General features: G+C 42.8%; 1 protein-coding gene across 1 annotated transcript; it reads left to right on the top strand.

Annotated features, from left to right (window-relative positions):
* The first annotated feature begins 18,267 nt into the window (after positions 1 to 18,267).
* On the top strand, positions 18,268 to 21,107 carry gpr75 (G protein-coupled receptor 75). Its single transcript, XM_034185174.1, has 2 exons — positions 18,268 to 18,635; positions 18,875 to 21,107. Exon 2 carries the CDS (start codon positions 18,965 to 18,967, stop codon positions 20,630 to 20,632), a length of 1,668 nt encoding a protein of 555 aa, XP_034041065.1. The 5' UTR covers positions 18,268 to 18,635; positions 18,875 to 18,964; the 3' UTR covers positions 20,633 to 21,107.
* Positions 21,108 to 22,098: the final 991 nt, after the last annotated feature.

Genomic DNA, 22,098 nt, shown 5'->3' with positions numbered 1-22,098 from the left:
TGAGCTTTTCATCCGCGTTTTTTTTGCAGCTGCTCGGCTCGTCCTCACCTCTTAAAGCACGGTGATCAGCACACCTGCACTGAGCTTTACAAAGACATTTTTATACTTTTTTCCCTCCTTTATTTAGAATTCTGAGCTGAGCCGCTCTGTATCGTCTCGTTAAAAACAGCTGATCCTCCGCGACGCGTCAATAACTAACACTATTAAAAGTGTTAATGCACCTAAACTGTCTTTCTGAGGACCACATGATGTGAAAACGCAATAAAACTTTCTTACCTGTAAATCTGGTCATGTTTTCTGCATAAATAAATGTTATCCATTCTTTGTGCTCAAACGCCAAAGCAGGGGCGAATCCAGATGGGATGGGGGCGTGGGGCAAGGATGTGCCCCCCCCCCCACAACACCCCTAGATTAAAGGTCCAGTTTTGAAGCCGTTTTTTTACTACAACTACTAATATTGCTTAAAATAATAATAATTTTGACAAGTAAAATGTTTAGAGAGAATTTAAATGTTAGAAAAATGTTAGAATTTAATAGTTACATTTATAAACAATGTAGGTTTGAAATTGCAAGTTTTACTGTTACAGTGCTGTCAACAGTTAAATATGAGGTCAAGAAAGAGGTCTTTATTTTACTTTTTATAAAACAAGTATTTATTTTCATTGAAGTCAAGAAAGGGTGACTATAAAGTGAGTTTTGGCAAAACAGGTATCATTGTCATGTTGACGTGGGTTGTTGTCGGCAGCTGGGGAAAGTAACTAAAAAAGTAACTAGTAATCTAACTTAGTTACTTTTACAATTGAGTAATCAGTAAAGTAACTAAGTTACTTTTTCAAGGAGTAATCAGTAATCAGTAATTGGATTACTTTTTCAAAGTAACTGTGGCAACACTGCTGGGGAGATGGCTGTCATTAGATCATCAATAAATGCACAAGTTTACATTGATATTTTGGACACTTTTCTTATCCCATCAATTGAAAGGATGTTTGGGGATGATGAAATCATTTTCCAAGATGATAATGCATCTTGCCATAGAGCAAAAACTGTGAAAACATTCCTTGCAAAAAGACACATAGGGTCAATGTCATGGCCTGTAAATAGTCCGGATCTTAATCCAATTGAAAATCTTTGGTGGAAGTTGAAGAAAATGGTCCATGACAAGGCTCCAACCTGTAAAGCTGATCTGGCAACAGCAATCAGAGAAAGTTGGAGCCAGATTGATGAAGAGTACTGTTTGTCACTCATTAAGTCCATGCCTAAGAGACTGCAAGCTGTTATAAAAGCCAGAGGTGGTGCAACAAAATACTAGTGATGTGTTGGAGCGTTCTTTTGTTTTTCATGATTCCATAATTTATTCCTCAGAATTGAGTGAGTCCATATTTTTTTCCTCTGCTTGGTCTAAAAAAGTAACCGTTACTGACTGCCACAATTTTTTTTTCCTGATTTCTTATAGTGTTTCTTAAAGCCAGAAAGTTGCCATTTGAAATGACTTTAGTTTTGTGTCATGTCTGTGATCTGCTTTTTTTCTACAAAATTAAACAACTGAATGAACATCCTCCGAGGCCAGTGATTCCATAATTTTTGCCAGGGGTTGTATTATTCTGAACACTACTGTAGTAGGCAGGCACTGTGTTTCTCTAAAGTAGTTAGCTTAACCTGAAGTGGGCCTATCCAGCAGGTGGCATAAATATCTATTTCGAGTTTGGTCATTAACACATAAAACAATGTATCATTACTCACTTGAATGCACAGAAAATAGTTGGAAGAGTTCCCATTTGTGTTTCTCTGTGAATTCAAAATTTCAATGCTAATATTTAAGATCTTTTAGGAATATAGAACCTAAACTCTCCAAATCTTAGACGGTCACCAAGGCAATTACAAACTGTCAGACTTCTTCATTGTACTTTTGCTCAAGTGTTCAAGGAGAAAACAAAAAATGAAAGTATGCATCAGAGGGCTGATGCATACTTTGTATGCTCTACACCAGCAGTTCTCAATCCGGTCCTCAAGTACTACCTGACCTACGCATTATCCATGTCTCTGCTCTGACTAAAGCTGATTAGTTCATTCAGGTGTGTAGGCAATCAAGTAGTAACACGCGTGAATGAGCTAATCGGCTTTAGTCAGAACAGAGAGATGGATAATGTGTAGGTCAGGTGGTGCATGAGGGCTGCGTTGATAACCACTGCTTTACATGCCACAATATAAATGTACAAGTAAATATACAAATGCCTGTAATGGACTTTACTGTGTAGTCATTCATACAAATCAATCAGATGTGCTGATTAATGTGGTATGTAAAAGTTTGGGCACCCCTGATGATTTCCATGATTTTCCTTTATAAATCATTGGTTGTTTGGATCAGCAGTTTCAGTTAAATATATCATATAGCAGACAAACACAGTGATATTGTTGTGTGGGCCGCTGAAGAGGAGGTACTGCTGGCCCATCACCACCAGAGGGCGCCCTGTTTGGAGTGCGGGCTCCAGGCACCAGAGGGCGCTGCCGCCTCACAGGAGCAGCCGGGGTGACAGCTGTCACCAATCATCTGATCAGCAGTGGTATATCAGCAGGACGACATCTCCACCTCTTTGCCGAGATATCGCTCTACCTTGAAGGTACTGTTCTCAGCCGACTGTGTTGTCTTTGTCAACATTAACACTTTGTTACTTTTGTGCGTGAAGTAGCAGACATTCTTCCGACGAGAGGAGGAGGTGGTTTTCCCGCCATACGGGTTGCTGGGTGCACACGCACCCACCTTTAACTGTTTTTGTTCCTCGCCAGCAGTACCAGATCCGACACGCGGAGGCAGTGGCCACCTGGGAGTTCGGGACTTGGCGGCTCCAGTATTCCCGGGGTTCGGTGGCGGAGGAAATCGTGTGGTTCCGGTTCTGCTTTGGACAGACGTCTCTTATCTTCGAGCCTGCCCACGTGACACATTGTGTGAATTGACTTCTTGTCTATTGTTGTAATCTGTTGTGTTTGTTGTGCTTTTTGTCACAACAGTAAAGCGTTGTTATTTGGCTACCTCCATTGTCCGTTCATTTGCGCCCCCTGTTGTGGGTCCGTGTTCCTACACTTTCACAACAGATATTTGAGAAGTGAAATGAAGTTTATAGGATTTACAGAAAGTGTGCAATAATTATTTAAAGTTAGGCATGTGCATAAATTTGGGCACTCCAACAGAAAAAAATATATCAATATTTAGTAGATCCTCCTTTTGCAGAAATAACAGCCTCTAAACGCTTCCGCTAACTTCCAGTGAGAGTCTGGATTCTGGTTGAAGGTATTTTGGACCATTCTTCTTTACAAAACATCTTAGGTTTGTTGGTTTCTGAGCATGGACGACCTGCTTAAAATCACACCACAGATTTTCAATAATATTCAGGTCTGGGGACTGAGATGGCCATTCTAGAACATTGTACTTGTTCCTCTGCATGAATATCTTAGATTTTGAGCAGCATTTAGGGTCATTGTCTTGTTGAAAGATCCAGCCCCAGTACAACTTCAACTTTGTCACAGATTCTTGAACATTGTTCTCAACAATCTGCTGATACTGACTGGAATCCATGTGACAACTCAACTTTAATAAGATCCCCAGTACCTGCACTGGCCACACAGCCCCACAGCATGATGGAACCACCTCCAAATTTTACTGTAGGTAGCAAGTGTTTTTCTTGGAATGCTGTGTTCTTTATCAGCCATGCATACCGCCCCTTGTTCTGGCCACATAACTCAATTTTAGTTTCATCAGTCCACAGCACCTTATTCCAAAATGAAGATGACTTGTCCAAATGTGCTTTAGCATACCTCAAGCGACTCTGTGGCATGTACGCAGAAAAGGCTTCCTCTACATTACTCTCTCATTCAGCATCTCCTTGTGCAAAGTGTGCTGTATAGTTGAACAATGCACAGAGACACTATCTGCATCAAGATCAAGCTGTAGGTCTTTAGAGCAGGTCTGTGGGTTGACTATGACTGTTCTCACCATCCTTCGCTTCATCTTATGAGATTTTTCTTGGCCTGCCACTTCGGGCCTTAACTAGTACTGTGCCTGTGGTCATCCATTTCCTCACCATGTTCCTCAAAGTGGAAACTGACAGCTGAAATCTCTGAGATAGCTTTTTGTATCCTTCCCTTAAACCATGATGTTGAACAATCTTTGTTTTCAGGTCATTTGAGAGTTGTTTAGAGGATCCCATGTTGTCACTCATTAGAAGAGAGGCAAAGAGGGGAAACATCTGTAAATGGCCACCTTAAATACCCTTGGTCAATGAGCTTACCAAACTAATTTTGTGTTCCAATAATTAGTGCTAAATATATTCAAATCAATAAAATGACAAGGGTGCCCAAATTTATGCATGTGCCTGATTCTGTTTAAATAATTATTGCACACTTTCTGTAAATACAAGAAACTTCAGTTCACTTCTCAAATATCAGTGTGTTCATCTGCTATATGATATATTTAATTGAAATTTATGATCCAGACAACCAATGATTTATAAAGGAAAATCATGGAAATTATCAGGGGTGCCCAAACTTTTGCATACAACTGTATTCTTTTGACTATCCATCTAGGCTTCTTGGTTGTTGAGATATAAATTGTTTTTTTGGACCATGGTTTTCTTGACTTCCTTGACGCTACATATGTAATTCCATCTAAGCTTTTTAGTTGTTGACATAGTGTGTTTTTCGGATGATGTTTTTTGGACTGACCTTTGATTGAAGTACTCCAAACATGTTTCTGTGTAGGCTCTCAGTTGTTCAGGTGGTTTCCATAGTAGAGAAGCTTGAATCTTCGACTGGACTGAGTCTTCTCGACAAGGGTCAGACAGAAGTCAGACTACCAGAGCAAGAATTTTAGCTGGGGAAGCTTCTGCGATTTGAAGCGAAACGTCCTCGCGTCAAGCAACCCAGTCCAGTCAAAGATTCAAGCTTCTCTAATACTCCAAACATCTAATCACCTCTAGATATCTGTCCAAGTTATATTTCCGCTTTGAAGGAAATCTGTGCAGCTGTTGCAATAATTTTGTGCACATACACCACTGCATAGCAATGTTGTACATTATGAGTGATGACAAAATACTGAAAGGTTTATTACACAGGCAAAGCTGATTTTTCAGTGGATCTGCTGCATCAAAGTTAATCAAGTAATGAGTTTGTCATCATCGTCTGCTGTTTAATCTGTGACATTACAAGTTGTTTTTTAAGTTGCAGCCTACACAAAGCTTGCTGGGATGGGCTAATTCACCCCCTCATCCATATTTTTGCTGTACAAGCCTGAACGCTGTTATTAATCATGTTGTTAATGCAGGAAACCAACACATTTGCTGAGTGTATAAAATCTTTTGGTGCCTAGCAACTGCATTGAGCTATGATTCTCAAGGGCTTTGGCTCAGTGTGAAATAGTGTGGGACATTTAATGATTCTATAATTTTATTTCAGGTGTTTTCTTCAGATTTGTTGTGCTAAATAGGATTCTGAGCTAATTTAAAACCAGGTAAACAAGATGGTTACCAAACACTTTGAAAGTTTTTACCACTTTAATTAAAAGGGCAGTGTTGCACAAAGCCTGTTTTGCCAACAACCCAAAGTTCCACAGTTTTGAATGTACATACAGAAGTTTCAGTACCATTTTGCATGAAACATCAGATTTTAGTCGTATGTAGTCCATGAGGACTCCTTGCTCTGTGAGACTCCTGGGTCCTCATGTACAAAGCATGCATACACACAAAAACATGCCGTACATCCGTCTCCATGGCAATGTTCAGATTTATCAAAAGTGAAATGACCATGGAAATGTATGGTGCGTCATGCAAAAATCCTGGCTGATGTACACACGTTTCCACAGCTATTGTTCCACTGTCAATGTGTAGAGGTGATGCTAGGAACCATTAATAGTGTAAAAACAAGAAGTCATCAGAGTGATGCACACCACAGACACATCTATGAACAATCAACACACCCACGTGCTTGCAATTATATGGGTGGATATAAAAGCATGTGCAAAGTGATGCATAAAATGACACTAAAAATGGCTGCGTTAGCATTGTTAGAGGACCTTGCAAATTTTGCAATCCGACGTGAGAGTATATTAAGGGAATGCATGGATTTTCTTGCAAATGGTGATAATTGGCTCATAAGCCGATGTCGTTTACCAAGGCCAGTGTTACCGGGGTTGCGTGCAGCACTGTGGCCAGTCCAGAGTGCAATACAGTGAGGAGCCAGGGGTTGTCTGTGCCCACACAGGTACTTACAATGCTGGGGTCCCTGGCAACAGAGGCATTCCAGCTTGAGCTGGAAAAGCGGTCAGGAGTGTGCCAGTCTACCTTGTGCTGAGCCACGCCAGCTGTGTGGAATTCAGTCATCTGAATGTCATCCAGGTACATCACATTTCAACGTGAAAGCGCAATTTGTTGCGAGAGCCGGTTTCCCAAATGTAATTGCAGCTATTGACTCCACACATATTGCTATAAAGGCTCCAATCACATGATGAATCAGTGTTTTTGTTTTTTTTTTTTAAATAGGAAACAGTTTCATTCCATCAATGTTCACATATGTGATGCACAAATGCATTGGGTTGGGGTGAGAAGTAGCTAGAAGCTGGCACTGAAATTCTGCTTACCTGCATTTTTTTTCCCATTTCATTTCATTTCTTCATTTAAAAGGGACAACACATTAATGAACACAAAGTGTAAATATGTCAGATTATAGTCATGGGCTAATTTCCATCTGTAGTCCCTGACAGACTATAAGAATTAAACAATTTACAGTAAAAACACACAAACATCACAGGAGCTTACAATACAAGAGACTATATTACATAGGGGTCACCAACTACTACAACAAGACACCGACTAGACAAAAGACAGGAAACAAAAGGACACTGGCATGATCTGAGCATGAAGGTTAACTTACACAAATTCAGTCAAAGGAGGACACACAGTTAAAAAACAAAAAACTACATGTACAATTCAATTAGAATAAGTTAATTAAAACTGCAAGTCTAATTTCATACATTTATATATTTTACAAACCATAACTTTAGAAACAATAATTTATAAAGTGCTGTAGTGCATTGCACATTCCCTACAATTCTTAGTTTCTACAATTGAGTTCATAATGCTCACATTTTTTATTTGATTTGAGCCACTCCTTTAAGTGACTTTTGAAGGCTTTAAAGCTTGGAGCCTCTCTCACTGTAGTTGGCAAAGCGTTCCATTGGGCACTGCCTTTGTAGGACAGAACATTTTGTGCAAAAGCTGTTTTTCACACCAACCCTTCACAGTCCCCTCTACTCAGCCCTGGTGACCCTCGGACCAACTGTTCTATATTTAATATAATTTGCAAGAGGTGGAGGAGCCAACCCATGTAAAATTTTATATATTAGGCAAGCATTTTTAAATTTTATAAAATTTTCAAAACTAAATAAGTTATACTTTGTTAAAATTTTGCAGTGATATGAAAATGGTCTTTTATAAAGCCATTCAATCGGTTTTAAAATTGTCACACCTGTGAGAGACCAGCTGGTTATGTAGTAACCTACATGAGAAAAAATCATACAGTGCAAGAACATCATAGCCGCTTGATCTGTCATTGACCTCCTTATTTGGTTGAAGTTAAACACTTGTATTTGATTATTTTAGTTATCATTTTAATATTATTTTTAAAGGAGTGTCGAGTCCAGCAACACTCCCAAATATTTGAATTCTTTAACTAACTGCAGTTCATCATCTCCGATGTACACATTGGAGCGTTCAGTATTGGAAGCCTTTTTTTTTTTAAAAATACAGACAGTTTTCTGTATGTTTAATTTCAGACATGATCCGTTAAGCCAATTTGAAAAATACTTTAGGGCTGATGTAAGAGTTTGAGCTGCTGCCTCAGGTGATCTTGCACTTGTGTAGATTACCGCATCATCAGTGTAAAGTTGTATGTCCACATCATAAAATATTATGATTCACTAGATCAAATGCTTTACACAGATCTAAGAAAACTGCTCCTACACAATTGTTTTTATCCAAAAGACTTTTCACTGAACATTGTTATGGCAGTCTCAGTTGAATGGTAAGTACGAAAACCAAATTGCCATGGGATGCAAAGTCAGGGGCGGTCCTGGAGGCGGGCCGACCAGGCAGCCGCCTGGGGCAGCATCGCGGGGGGGCACGACCGTGCAAAAAACAAAAACAAACAAAACAAAAAAACCGGGGTGGGGGGGGGGTTGTCCTGACGGGGGAGAGTTTGTGGTTACGTTACGGCAGAGCCGCGCCCCCATCCCCCCCCCCCCCTCTTCCCATGGTGGGAGGCGCGCATCTGGCGCCTGTACAATCCACTGTCCTCAGATCACATCATCATCTGTCATCACGCTCTGCTGTATTATTGTATAGTATTTCAAATAAAGGTTTCGAAATTCTCTACATTCCCATTAGGTTTGATTCTGTGTTGTGTATGATGAACCGAAGGAATTCCCAAGATTATGGTGGCCGTGGTGGTCAATTGGTCAAGTTGAAATGGTTCAGCGACAGTCTCACCTCTCGTGTTAGGTGAGCAACGCTGCACAGTGCAGAGTTTATGCAGGGGAAGGGGGGAATCATTCAATGTTTGGACGAGGAGGTGGTCGAAACGGAGTAAGACATAATCATGGATAGGAAACGATCAAAGCCATCAGGTGCCCAATTTCGAAAGAAAGAAAGAAGAAGAGGAGAAACGAGCAAAGGAAAAAGGTATGTAGCCTATCGATTTATGCATCGATTTCAGTGAGTGACATGATGAATTAGTGGCCTAAATAGTTATTGCTGTCATCACCTGGGGTTAACGTTGGGCTCTGTGTTAGCCAACAGAATGGTAGCCCCATAATGCACGCCGACGCCGTTCCACCAGTGGAACACTGTAATAGTCATTGAAATGTTGACTACCAAGTACTACACTACTACAGAGGCGATTGCTCTAAGGGAAGCTCAGCTTCCCCTAAAATGTCAAAAAATAAGTGATCAAATATATACTACTGTTGTGTGTACATGTCATTAACTAAATATGCGCTACAACGCGCTCAACTTTTGTTCAGAATCAGCTTCTTATCACTGGTAACGACGCGGCACAGCGTCCAGAGTTCAATAGCGAAGCAAAGAGTGCAGCAAAACGAGACGAGTCATTGGATAAATGCTGGGCTTTGTCCCGCCCATCGGACGCTCAGCGTCTCTGGGGGTCTATGGGGCAGTGGGCTGGCCTCGGCCGGCCCGGACGCTCAGCTTCTGCATGATGATTGGATGATCTGTCTGAAGCTGAATCCCTTTTTGATTGACAGCGAAATGAGCGAATCAGCGATCTTTTGGTGTAAACATCCTTGGGAGCATTTTTTAATTTTCATTCTGTTCTGAGTTGAACCGGAGACTTTCCTAATCCTCTTAGTGGCATTTTCTTTGTTAAAAACGACTAGCGACTGTAAATGATTGCTCCAGAGGCTATTTGTCTTTATGGCTTTTACTCCCCGTCACTCCACATCTTAACAGCACTCCACCACACGCTCTTCTCCCGCGTGTCCTCCCATTACCGTATATGACACAGTATATGTGCAGGCACATCTGTTACCGTATATGACATCTCCCCCTTCAAAATGGATTATTCCCCTTAAAACAAACAACCCGTTGCTTACTTATATTTGGAACCAATCTCCTTACATTTACTGTGAACTATCTCAAATCAATATTAACCCATTTATGTAACTTCTATTACAGATTCAACTCCGCAAGAACTTGGATCAGCATTCACAACAATAATGCCATTTCAATACAAACGTTCTCTTTTCTGTTCACATTCCATCTCTACGTTTCCCCCTTTTCTTTTTTTTTTTCTTTTTTTTTTTTTACATAACCCCCCCCCCCAAAGGCCATAGGTACCATCTACAGGTCAAGCCTGATGACTTGTTTGCACACCCGTCCAGATCTTGTCACAGTCTGACCGGGTATAAGGCTTACAGGTGGAGTCACACTCTGACTGGAGGGAACCGTTTCTGACATGGCAGAGTGAGTGTCCGTCTCAGTATTGTCGCTGATCGCTGGTAGGGAAGACTGGGAAACCGGTTCAGGTCGAAGGTGGCGGCGATTCCGCCGAAGCTCAGCCCCCTGCTGAGTCTGTATGACGAGTGATCTCGGAGTGGTGCTTTCTCCTGAAACCACTGCTGACCGTGACCACGATTTCTCATGGTCTAGCTTGGACCTTACCACATCGCCCGGCTGTAGGACAGGTAAAGATCGGGCTCCATGGCGGCGATTGTAGTAGTAGGCCTGCTTGGCCTTTTCTCGGTCGTCCTTTTCCTTCACCGCTGCTCTGCTCGGCCACCGTGATCGAAGATTCTTCTCCAGGGTAGGGAGCGTTGTCCTGATCTTTCTCCCCATTAACAGCTCTGCAGGGCTGAAACCGGTCGAGGAGCACGGAGTGGACCTGTAGATCATCAAGGCCAGCACTGGATCCGCTTGTTTGAGGATCTTCTTAGCTGTTTGCACGGCCCTCTCTGCATGCCCATTGCCCTGTGGGTGGTGTGGGCTGGACGTGCAGTGTCTGAAGTCGAATTGCTTCGCGAACTCCTGAAACTCAGCACTAGAAAACTGCAACCCATTATCCATCACTACTTCATCTGGGATGCCAAACCTGGCAAAGACTGCCTTCAACTTACGTATTGCATGTGTACTGGTTGTGGATGGCATGTGCAGTATTTCTATGAATCTAGAGTAATAGTCTGAGACAACCAGGTAGTTCTGATGATTGTACTCACATAAATCCATTGCGATTCTCTTCCACGGACGATCTGGAAGTGGTGTAGAGATGAGTGGCTCCTTTTGTTGTGTTCTTTTCCGTTCAATGCACACTTGGCAAGATGACACTAGGCCGCTTATCTCTGTAGCGAGACCGGGCCACCACACTGATGAGTAGGCTCTTTCCCTACATTTAGTCAGTCCTTGGTGTCCCTCGTGAATCTTCTGGAGAATCTCTTTTCTCATCAGCTGCGGGACCACGATCCTGCTTCCCCTGAGGACCAGGCCATCGTGCTCTGACAGTTCTGCTTTGACCTGCATGAACTGTCTTATACCCACAGGCACCTTGCAGCTGTGTTCTGGCCATCCTGTCCGTATGAACTTTATGAGTGACTGCAGTTCAGCATCCTCTGCAGTTGCCATCTTCATCTCTTCCATCTTATTCTGGCTAGCAGGGATTACCCCCACTATGCTAGCAACATAACACGCCACATCACTCTGAGTGTCCGGCTCGGTACATGTGGACAGCGGGCTACGTGAGAGAGTGTCTGCGACTATCAGAGTTTTCCCAGGAGCATACTCTGCCACGGGACTGAATCTCATCAGTCTCATTAGGAGACGCTGACACCGCAAAGGTACGTTGTCCAAGTTGCAGCTGTTTATGAGCGGCACAAGTGGCTTGTGGTCAGTTACTAGTTTGAATGATTCAATGCCAGTGAGGTACCTGTCGAACTTCTCGCACGCCCACATGCCGGCCAGACATTCCTTTTCAATCTGGGCGTAGCGTGTCTCTGCGTCGGTGAGTCGCCTGGAACAGTATGCGACAGGTTTCCATTGCTGCCCATGAAGCTGGAGGAGAACTCCTCCCAGTCCATAGCTGCTAGCATCGGCTGACACGGCCGTAGGTTTGCTGACATTGTAGTAGGCAAGAACTGGTGCCGTTGTCAGTAGCTGTTTGGTGTGTTCAAAAGCTGTTTGATGTACGAGACCCCATGTCCATGCGTTTTTTCCCTTCAGGAGCTCGTACAGCGGCTGTGCCACTGTGGACAGGTTGGGAATGTACCTTCCGAGGTAGTTTACCATGCCCAGGATCCTCTTCAGTTCTGGCACGTTCGTTGGTGGTGGCAGCTGTTGTATAGCCTCGACTTTGTCTGGGTCGGGCCGAATCCCATCCTTGTCAATGAGATGCCCGAGGAAGCGCAGCTGGTGTTGTCTGATGGAACACTTGTCGCGGTTGAGCTTCAACCCAGCTATCTCGATGCGCTGCATGACCTTTTCCAGACGCTGGTCGTGTTCACTCACTGTGGCCCCATAGATGAGCACATCGTCCATGAAGATCTCCACTCCTTCCAGCCCCTCCATTGTCTCCATCATTTTCCTTTGGAAAATCTCGGGAGCGCTGGTTATTCCGAACGGCAGCCTCTTAAAGTGGAATCTGCCGAACGGGGTGATAAAGGTCGTGAGTTTGCAGCTGTCTGGGTGTAGTGGGATTTGGAAGAACCCACTGGCTGCATCGAGCGTCGTGAAGACTGTGGCACCACTCAACTTAGCTATAATTTCGTCTGTGGTAGGTAAGATGTACTGTTCTCTCTTAACTGCTTTGTTCAGTCTTTTTAGATCCACACAGATACGTGCTTTACCAGTGTTTTTCTTTAAGAGTGGCACCATGGATGCACACCAGTCGGTAGGCTGCGTCACCCTTTCTATGATGCCGTTCCTCTCCATACGCTCAAGTTCCTCTTTGACTTTCTGGAGCATGGGAATTGGCACGCGCCTAGCTGCGTGGACAGCGTACGGTTGAGCATTGTCTTTCAGCTGTATTCTTACAGGTTCAGTCTTAAGAGTTCCATGCTCGCCAAATGCTTGCAGGTGTCCTGTGTTACACACCGCTTCCTCCACTCTCTTCACCAGGTTCAGCTTCACAGACAGTGATCTGCTGAGGAGGTTGCTGACTGTGCGGCCCCGGACGACGTATGCTGTGAGTGGGTGTCTCTTTCCTTTGTAAGCCACAGTGCTCTGGAACTGTCCAATGCACTGTAACTCCCCTCCTGGGCTATCCAGTTGGATGTCTGCAGGTTCGAGTGGTGTTTTGAGTCTGAGTGAGTGATAGGTTTCTTCACAGATGATGTTCACGTCGGCTCCCGTGTCGATCTTGAACTCAGCTGGAGTGGAGCCTATGCGCAATTTGACTGTCCATTGCTCTGATGCTTCCGCAACTGCTTTGCTCACAGCCCCGAGGAAATATGACAGTTGCTGCTGCTGCTGCTCCGTGACCTCGCATACAGCCCTCCTACTCTTGCACACTCTGCTGCAATGCCCCACTTTGTTGCACGAATTGCATGTGGATTCCCGCGCAGGGCAGTTCTCGTCTCTGCTATGACGCATTTTCCCGCACTTTCCGCATTTGCCATCTCCGTTATGTCCGCCATTCCCCTTTTTCTTTTGTCTTCGGAATTTTACGTTGTTGTTAGGTTTGTTATTCACTTCATGCACGAGCCCAGTTTCTGCTCCTTGCATGCTAACATGTGAGGCGATCTCCTCGGACTGCCTAACAGTTTCTATCGCCACCGCCAGGGTCAGTTGCTGCTTTAGCTGGAGCTGTTTTGAGACGTCCTTGTCCAGTATACCAACAACAATTCGGTCGCGAATGTTCTCTTCCCTGCTCGCGCCGAAATCACAGTGTTCTGCCAGTTCGTACAAAGCCCTTATAAAAGTCTCTGCTTTTTCCCCAGGTCTTTGAACGCGTTGGTGGAAACAGGCCCGCTCGTGTATTACATTCCTGTGCGGCACAAAGTACTCGTCAAACTTGGCCAGCACGCAATTGAAGTCTTCGTCATCTTCATTTTCCCCAAACGTGAACGAACGAAACACATTCTCAGCCTGGCTTCCCATTGCGTATATCAGGCTGCTCACCTGCACGGCGCCATCTTCAGTGCTAAGTTTGGTAGCAGTTCTGAATCTCACAAAACGTTGCTTCCAGTCGGGCCACTCAGCAGGTTTGTCAAATGTGAAGTTTATCGGGGGGTTGAACTTCGCCATGTCTCACCGGTTTGCACTTCTGACACCATGTAAATGATTGCTCCAGAGGCTATTTGTCTTTATGGCTTTTACTCCCCGTCACTCCACATCTTAACAGCACTCCACCACACGCTCTTCTCCCGCGTGTCCTCCCATTACCGTATATGACACAGTATATGTGCAGGCACATCTGTTACCGTATATGACAGCGACAAATCGAGCTTCTATTTCTGGTGTTTTTTTTTTGTAGCTGCTTGTGTTTGGAGACTGACTTCTATCTCTCTTTCTGACTTCTATCGCAGTTTCTGTCCCTACCGAGCAGCGGGTGCTGCTGAGCTCCTCCACCGTCACAAAGCACTCACAGGCGGACACACTTCACACTAGCCTCGCGCCAGTCCCAGCTAGCGAGCTAGCTAGGTAGCAAGCTGCACATAATGGCAGATAATCTGAATGTTGTGGACCGGATTTTGGCGAAGCCATTTGATAATCTTCCTTACGAAGAAGCCATGGCTTCTGTCATGGCTTCAGCTCTCAACGGTTTGCAGGCCAAAGTTAAAGCAATAGCCCCCAGTGCAATGTTTGTGCATTGTTATGCACACAGACTGAATCTGGTTCTGTCTCAGGGGGCTAAATACTTATCTGAGTGCAGAATATTTTTTGCATCACTCTCTGGGTTTGCCACATTTTTCTCAAAATCCACAAAGAGGATGTCTTGTCTTGAGTCTGCAGGCTGCTCAAGGTTGCCCAGAAATGCTCCTACTCGATGGAATTTCACATCACGGATAGTGAGCACTTATTTATATGGTGCGACTTTAATGGAGGTTTAAGTCTTGTTCATTATGGTGAATGGTACTCTATGATAATACAAAGTGCACTCTGTTGGTAAAACTGAATGACGTGCAATATTTTGCCCATCGGGTGGTGCTGTAGTACAGTTGTGCTTTCTTAAATACCTGTACTGTACATAGTTGTAATGTGAAGTCGCTGAGTCTTTTTTGTTTTTTTTATGGTCAAAAACTTTATTGAAGTAATTATTGTTTATCTTTGTGTTTGTTATTGCAATAGTCATTAAAACCGGAAATTTGTTCTTGAAAATAGCTGTTGTGAGTTAATTTGTGGGATTGTGGGTGTTCTGGATGAAGTTAGTGTTTTTATGGGTGGTGGGGCGGAGGTGGTGGCAACGTTAGTGTGCGCGGGGGGGGGCACGCAGGGGGTTTCGCCCGGGGAGTAAATCACTCTAGGACCGCCACTGTGCAGAGTAGTTTGGCCACTTTGTAGATGTTGAATCAGTTGCTTGGCAATCCACTTTTCAAGGACTTTAGAAAAGACTGACAGTATGCTAATTGGTCTGTAGTTATTAATATTATTTTTGTCACCCCCCTTAAAAATTGGGGTAACTGTGACCATATTCCATATCTGTGGTACAATGGAATGCTCAACTGACAAATTTATTAAATGTGTAACTGGATGTGCTAGAGCCATTTTATGTGTTTTTAGGAATCCAACATCAAAGCCATGATGGTCTTTAGCTTTGAACTCCTGCATGGCACTTATAATCTTTAAAGTTTCAATCTCTGATATTGGTTCTATATTAAATGTTTGACTGTGTACTGGAATGTTGTAGGTTATTTCAGGCGATTTGAAACTTGCTGCCATCTCTTCAACAGAGCGTAGAAACGATAAATTCAGCTCTTTTGCTAAGATTGTAGGATCATTCACAAGCTGGTTATTAATTTTCAATTCCAAATCATTTGTATCTTTCTTTTTCTGCCTCACTAAAAGTTTGTTAATATTTTGCCATATTTGTTTTCCATTTCCGTTTGCGTTTTGCATTATTGTGATAAAAAAAATTTGCTTTTGCTCTTCGCATTTCTGATATTACTCTATTTTGCATTGAAGTATATTTCTGTCTGTCTGTTGTCAACCTGGATTTTATTGAGTTTTTCAATAACTGGTCTCTTTTGTCATTAAATTTATACAATTTGAATCTACCCATGGGACAGAGTAAGATTTTTTCCTATAATTCATGTTTTTTGTAAAAGAACTACATACATTTTGAATTTTGTTAAGAAATATATCAGAGCATATTTCAATATTGTCACATGAGGTTACACTTTCCCAAGTGAGATCTTTTAATGCTTTTCCCAAGTTTTGCTGTTGATTCTTTGGTATAAATTTAGACAACATGATTGGAATATGAATGCTCAAAACGTTGCTTAGTTAATTTTCTTGTACAAAGAATAACATTATGGTCTGAGAGACTAGTCAATAAATTCTATGTTTTAGTGATCCTTTCAGGCCTGTTTGAGAAAAGCAAGTCAATTCGGGATTCTCAACGATTTGTAATTCTGGTTGGATTCTCAATTAATTGTGTAAAATTAAATTGATCAGTAATTAATTTCAGATTTTTTAATTTGTACTTGTATTACAGATGATGGTCTAAAGGTTAAGCGGTGGGGTTGCACCCAGATGATCCTCTCTTCAAATCCTAAATTTTCTCCCGGTGTAGTATACTGAACGCCTTGCATGGCAGCACCCTGACATCGATGAGTGTATGGGTGAATGAGAGGCGTATATAAATGTAGTCCATTTACAATTACAATACTGTGCGGGTGGCTGCACTGATAAAAAGTCACCTGTGGTGGGTGTACCTGCACATGGCTCTACTCTAGACCCCTTTACTAGGAAACATCACAAGTTATTTTATGAAAGCGAATAGTAGGCCCACATCTAAAATGCCTCTTCTGTATGGCCAGTTATATTTCATGAAATTACTCGAAATGTCTCCCCAGTAAATCTTCCAAACATGAACATGTCAAAATCCACTGTTGTCACTTTTTGTACACGATGAGCATAGAGATCATTACTCGACTGCTAAAGGACTCAAGAAGACACAAAGTCAAGGCACACACTTCCAATGTCTGACACACCAATAACATAGAAATCTGTTTTCATGCATTTCCATCAGTAGTCAGTGTGTTTTGGTCTTGCTCTGTTCAACCTTGGTCTTCCTCCTCTGCTGTTATTTTTGATGGTACGCTGAAACCCTGTGCTCCATAAACAAGGGCTCTCTTCAGCTACCTGAAACAGGTAAATCCATGTCACGGTGGAACTTCTAAAATCTCTCTTATTTCCACTTACAAACAGGTTTGTGCGTTAGTGCCATGTTACACTGTGAGGAATTGTTTCTTGTAATTTTGCCAGCAGCCACTGTGGTTGCAAAAATGTAAAGGGGTCGATTGGAAAGACAGTTACTGAAAGAGGAAAAAACCCAACTGTTGCATAATATCACTCAATGGAAACAACGTTATTTCGTAAGTGCTTTTCATCAACATTCTGAAAATATTGCTTACATTTTGTGCATATCTATAACTTTGTTGCTTTATGACTGGGCTGCCCAATTTGGGGCCCGCGGGCCATGTTTGGACTGCTGTCTATTTCAAAGACTCCTCACATTGCCCAGCATGACGTTTAAGGTACAATCACATTAGCTACAATTGACAGCAAGTGATAGAGGCTAAGCGGCGACTTGCCATTCATTTTCAATCAGCGACGAGAAACAACGGTCGCTCTACCACCAGCTAGACAGAGATAAAATAGACCAGAAGTCTATTTTATGCAAATACCAAGCAGAAACTGCCAATCGGAGTAAAGAAAGACAATAACACCTAATAACACCTTTGAAGTGATTTACAAGACATCTTACAGAGATGTTAATCAGCATGTGTGCATCGGGAACACCCATCAAGGTTCAAAGCCAACTGCTTGTCACCGTCATTTGTAACTAATGTGACGTTAGCATTATAGAAAAAGAGGCAGTTTACTGCAGTTCCATACCAGACTGCAATTTTACACATTGAAATTGAGTTGTTGTGGATTTTATGTTATGATCAGGCTGTTTTTGAGTGAACGCTGCCATCTATTGGGCTTAAGACCCTCACTCCCCCAACCCTATTTTTAAAGTGGTTTTGCCATCACTACCTCATTGAAAAATTTTAATTTAATTTAAAAGTTGTAAACATAGTATTATAACATTCTGAAATGCTGTTGTGTGTTGTCATTTTTGATTATTTTTTCATTTACTGGTGTGTGTTAAAGTTTCACTTTTCATTGGAAAAGTGAACAAAACAGATGTTTCCAACTTAATTTTCCAAAGCATTTTGCATGCACATTGTGTCTGGAAGGTGTCTTTCCAATGAAATATGCAAAAAGAAATGTATGGATTTTTTTTTAATTATCTCTCTTTTTTTTAATTATCTCTGCACATTAATACTGCCAGGAGATTGCAGAAAAATAATTTTATTATATTAGAATTGCCCAGCCTAATTTTTGGCCCTTCATAGGAAAGAATTTGGGCACCCCTGCTTTATGGGTTGTGCCTGAAAACTCTTTTAAAACAAAAACCAATAATATCACACTTTGTTTTGTTTTTTTGTTTTTTTTAACTGGCATAAATGGGTTTCCACAATGCCAGCACATCAAAGTCACATTGTTTGTTTGTAGGTGGTGATTTGAACGCAGTGTCCGTACAGACGTAAGCAGTGACTTCATACTCATTTTTCAGCGCACGTCCAGTAGCCATTTCTCCAGGATTAAACATGGATATATCGACATAAAAACCAACGGCATAGCCTACTTTGAACCGTAAACGCGTTAAAGACGACACGGACGATGACGTGAGACGCATTTTATGTCGGTTTTCGCGACCGGACTGCTCGTTTTATGTGGATGCTTTTTTTTTTTTTTTTTTTTTTTTTTTTTTACCCCTCAGCTGCGGTGCGTTCACGTACACCTCTTGAAAATAATAATAATAAAAAAAATGAGCTGTTTCAAGCTGAATCATGATGCAGACACCAGTTCCAGAGGGTATGTCTTTTTTGTCTATGCATAGAGTATTAAGACATTTAACGGCATGAAATTGAATTATATTGGGAAAACAGGAATGTTATGTGTTTTGAGAGGGAAGGCTGGTACAGAGCTCATATGTGAACCATGTTCTGCATCACAGCCTTTGATTAAACGCGCGTTCTATGTGCATGCATCCCCTCTATTTACTGCATTATGTATGATCTACTGCATTGCTGGTAATGTCTTTGTCTTTCTAGTGTACTACAGAGGAGGCAGCAATGGCGGAGGCAGCAGACGCTGTCACCATCATGCGCTTCTTTATAGAGGAATGACGCCGAAGCGGGCGAATGAATGAGCCTTCAGTCATTACAATGAACACCACGGTTACACCATCAGACCTGGTGGATGTGCCAAAGCCGCAAACCTTCAATGGTACCCTGGGCACTCAGACCCCATCAGGTTGGGCCGTGATCCACACCGCAACCCTGACTTTCTGCTCCATCCTCCTCATCTTCAACTTCTGCCTGGGATCATATGGCAACCTCGTGGTGTTCCTGTCCTTTTTTGACCCAGCGTTTCGCAAGTTCCGAACCAATTTCGACTTCATGATTCTCAACCTGTCCTTCTGTGACCTATTCATCTGCTGCGTGACTGCCCCCATGTTTGCGCTGGTTCTCTTTCTAGATGCTGGCGGGGGAGATGGCGTGTCGAAGAGCTTCTGCTTTGCCTTCCACTTGACCAGCACGGGCTTCATCATCATGTCACTGGAGACTGTAGCTGTTATTGCCTTGCACAGATTGCGCATGGTCCTGGGCCAGCAGCCCAACCACACCGCCTCGTTCCCCTGCACGCTGGTCCTCACCGCCTTGCTGTGGACCTCCAGCTTCACCTTGGCCGCCCTCCTTACAATGCGTGCTTACCCACGTAGAGATGGACCATGCTTGCCTCACTTTGGCCTTGGAGGTGGACAGGCCAGAGTTGTATTATACGTCTACCTGGCAGACTTTGCTTTTTGCGTAGCCGTGGTGTCTGTGTCCTACCTGATGATTGCCCAGACACTCAGGAAGAATGCACAAGTGAGGAAATGTCCAATGATCACTGTTGATGCCACGTGTCCTCCACCACCACTGCCTCTCATTGCAGCGGGCTTTGAAAATATGCAGTGTGCAGTTCAGGGTCCCTCCCTCTACCGTAACCAGACTTACAACAAACTGCAGGCAGTCAACACGCACTGTTATGCAAACAGGAGCAGCCAGCCTCTGGTTCCTGGGGCTGCTCAGGGCGCCACCTGCTGCCAGCTAGTGTCTACAGTCAACCTGGCCACAGCCAAAGACTCTAAAGCAGTTGTCACCTGTATTGTTATCGTGTTCTCTGTGCTACTTTGCTGCTTGCCTATGGGGGTCTCTCTGGCACAGGACGTTTTATCACCTGAGAGCAGCTTTGCACATTACCAGTTTGAACTGTGCTGCTTTGTGTTAATTTTTCTCAAATCGGGCATCAACCCCTTTGTGTACTCACGCAATAGCGCAGGCCTGCGTCGCCGCGTGCTATGCTGCCTTCAGTGGGCAGCACTTGGATTCTTCTGTTGCAAGCAAAAGACCCGCCTACATGCGATGGGCAAAGGCAGCTTGGAAGTCAATCGCAATAAATCTTCCCATCACGAGACCAACTCTGCCTACGTTCTCTCACCCAAACCACCGAGGAGACTGGTGGACCAGGCTTGTGGGCCTAGTCAATCAAGGGACTGTGCCGGTAGTCCAAGGGCAACAGGCGGGCGCAAACCACGTCCCCCAAGTACCTCAACACCTATTAACACCCGTATTGAACCCTACTACAGTATCTATAACAGCAGTCCCTCAGCAGGGCCCAGCACTCCTACTAGCCTGCAGCCTGTTGGCTCGCAGACATTCGCCTTCGCTAAGTCCTACGTAGCCATGCACTACCACACGCACCAGGATGCACTGCAAGACTTTGAGAGCACCTCGGTGCACCAGATTCCAATCCCCTCGGTCTAGCTGTAGCTCAGAAAAGCTCGGACGCTATTGCCATGCAGTTAAATATGTGAATCAAGAATACAGTAGTAGCCCATTTCCTGCATTTGCAACCAGAGTTCTTTACTGCAGAATATCTATTGTACATGTAAAGCACTTAGTGGAAAAAAATTAACAAAGATTTGTCATGTATTCAATATATATATTTTTTTTAGGGACTGCATTTCCACATTATACTGCCGAGGCGTGCACGGTCTTGCCATTCCAATCATATACGTAATAGGTTTTCATTCTGGCCTCAGACTTCAATAGTTGATTTCACTGCTGCCTCCTCTCTTGAAGATGCTGATATCTGCTGCTCTGAGGATGTGGTTCTACAAACTCTGCATAGGTCCATACGTGGCTGCGGATGGCATGTGGTTGCAAATTTGCTTCTGAAATCAAACTGTATTTGTGAAGCTCATACAATTTTTAACTCAATAAACATTTGGCAAGTGCAGTCAACATTTGCATTTGATCTTCCTTTCAGGCAGTTGTTGGACTGTTGTTCTGAGCATTTCTGGCATCAAATCACTCTGATGATTTATATCCAAAATATTACCACCTTATTTATGATAAGATGAAGACAGAGGTAAAATAAGTGTTTAGGATGAGTAGGTTTTACATTAGCACATCAACTTAAAACATTTTAAAGTGTACAGAAATGTTCCATTTTGTTAAGTGACATTTTATATTTTAAGGCACATCTAGTACTGAATAATTATTGATGTAGACTTATGCAGATGTTCTCCATCATTACTCAATTAGATAAGTAATATTAAGTCCAGAAATGATGGTGAGTTTTACATTTCAACTGTTCTTTTTGGAGAAGTACATCACCACCACCCTCTGCTGGTCATCATGTTGCCATGCAAAGAAAGTCGGGTCCAGAAACCACCAGTGACACGTTTTTGTAATTTTGCCTCTATACATAACCACAATGGAGTAAAAATGAACCAGTCAAGATGTGATTGTAGTGTAGCATCTCAGTATTAATTCAAGGGGTTTAACAAAAGTACATCATTAAGAAATTAGTCATTTTTACAAAGTCCATTTTCTGAGGCCATAAACAAGTGGACAATCTAAAAGGAGGTACTGTTAATACAAATCACTTTTACAGACTTTTTTTTAAAGACAAGTCACAGGATGGATATATAAACACTTCCAAGTCACTGAATGTCTTGGACTTAATTTACAGCAACAGTATCGACATGGTAAATCTGTTGTTTTTTCCTTCAGGATACTAATAAAAGTTGAAGTTGGCATAAGCAGTACTCAAAAACTGAGTGACTGTGCAAGTAGACAAGTGAAGGAAGCCACCAAGACACCCATGACGAATCAAGGCGTTATTGTCTTCTGTGGCTGACTAGACAAACTGCATAGTGTTGCACCACCAGTTATACACCTTCATGGTGTCATGACACAGAAAAGATTACTTTAAAAAGGAGACA

Source organism: Thalassophryne amazonica, chromosome 13, assembly GCF_902500255.1.
Source record: "Thalassophryne amazonica chromosome 13, fThaAma1.1, whole genome shotgun sequence".
In the NCBI taxonomy this organism is placed as follows: Eukaryota; Metazoa; Chordata; class Actinopteri; order Batrachoidiformes; family Batrachoididae; genus Thalassophryne; species Thalassophryne amazonica.
Note: the sequence above shows the minus strand (reverse complement) of the source record. Positions and strands in the feature narration are given on the sequence as shown.

Coding starts and splice junctions, on each gene's coding strand:
- gpr75 (XM_034185174.1), top strand. CDS start 18,965: ATGAATGAGCCTTCAGTCATTACAATGAACACCACGGTTACACCATCA.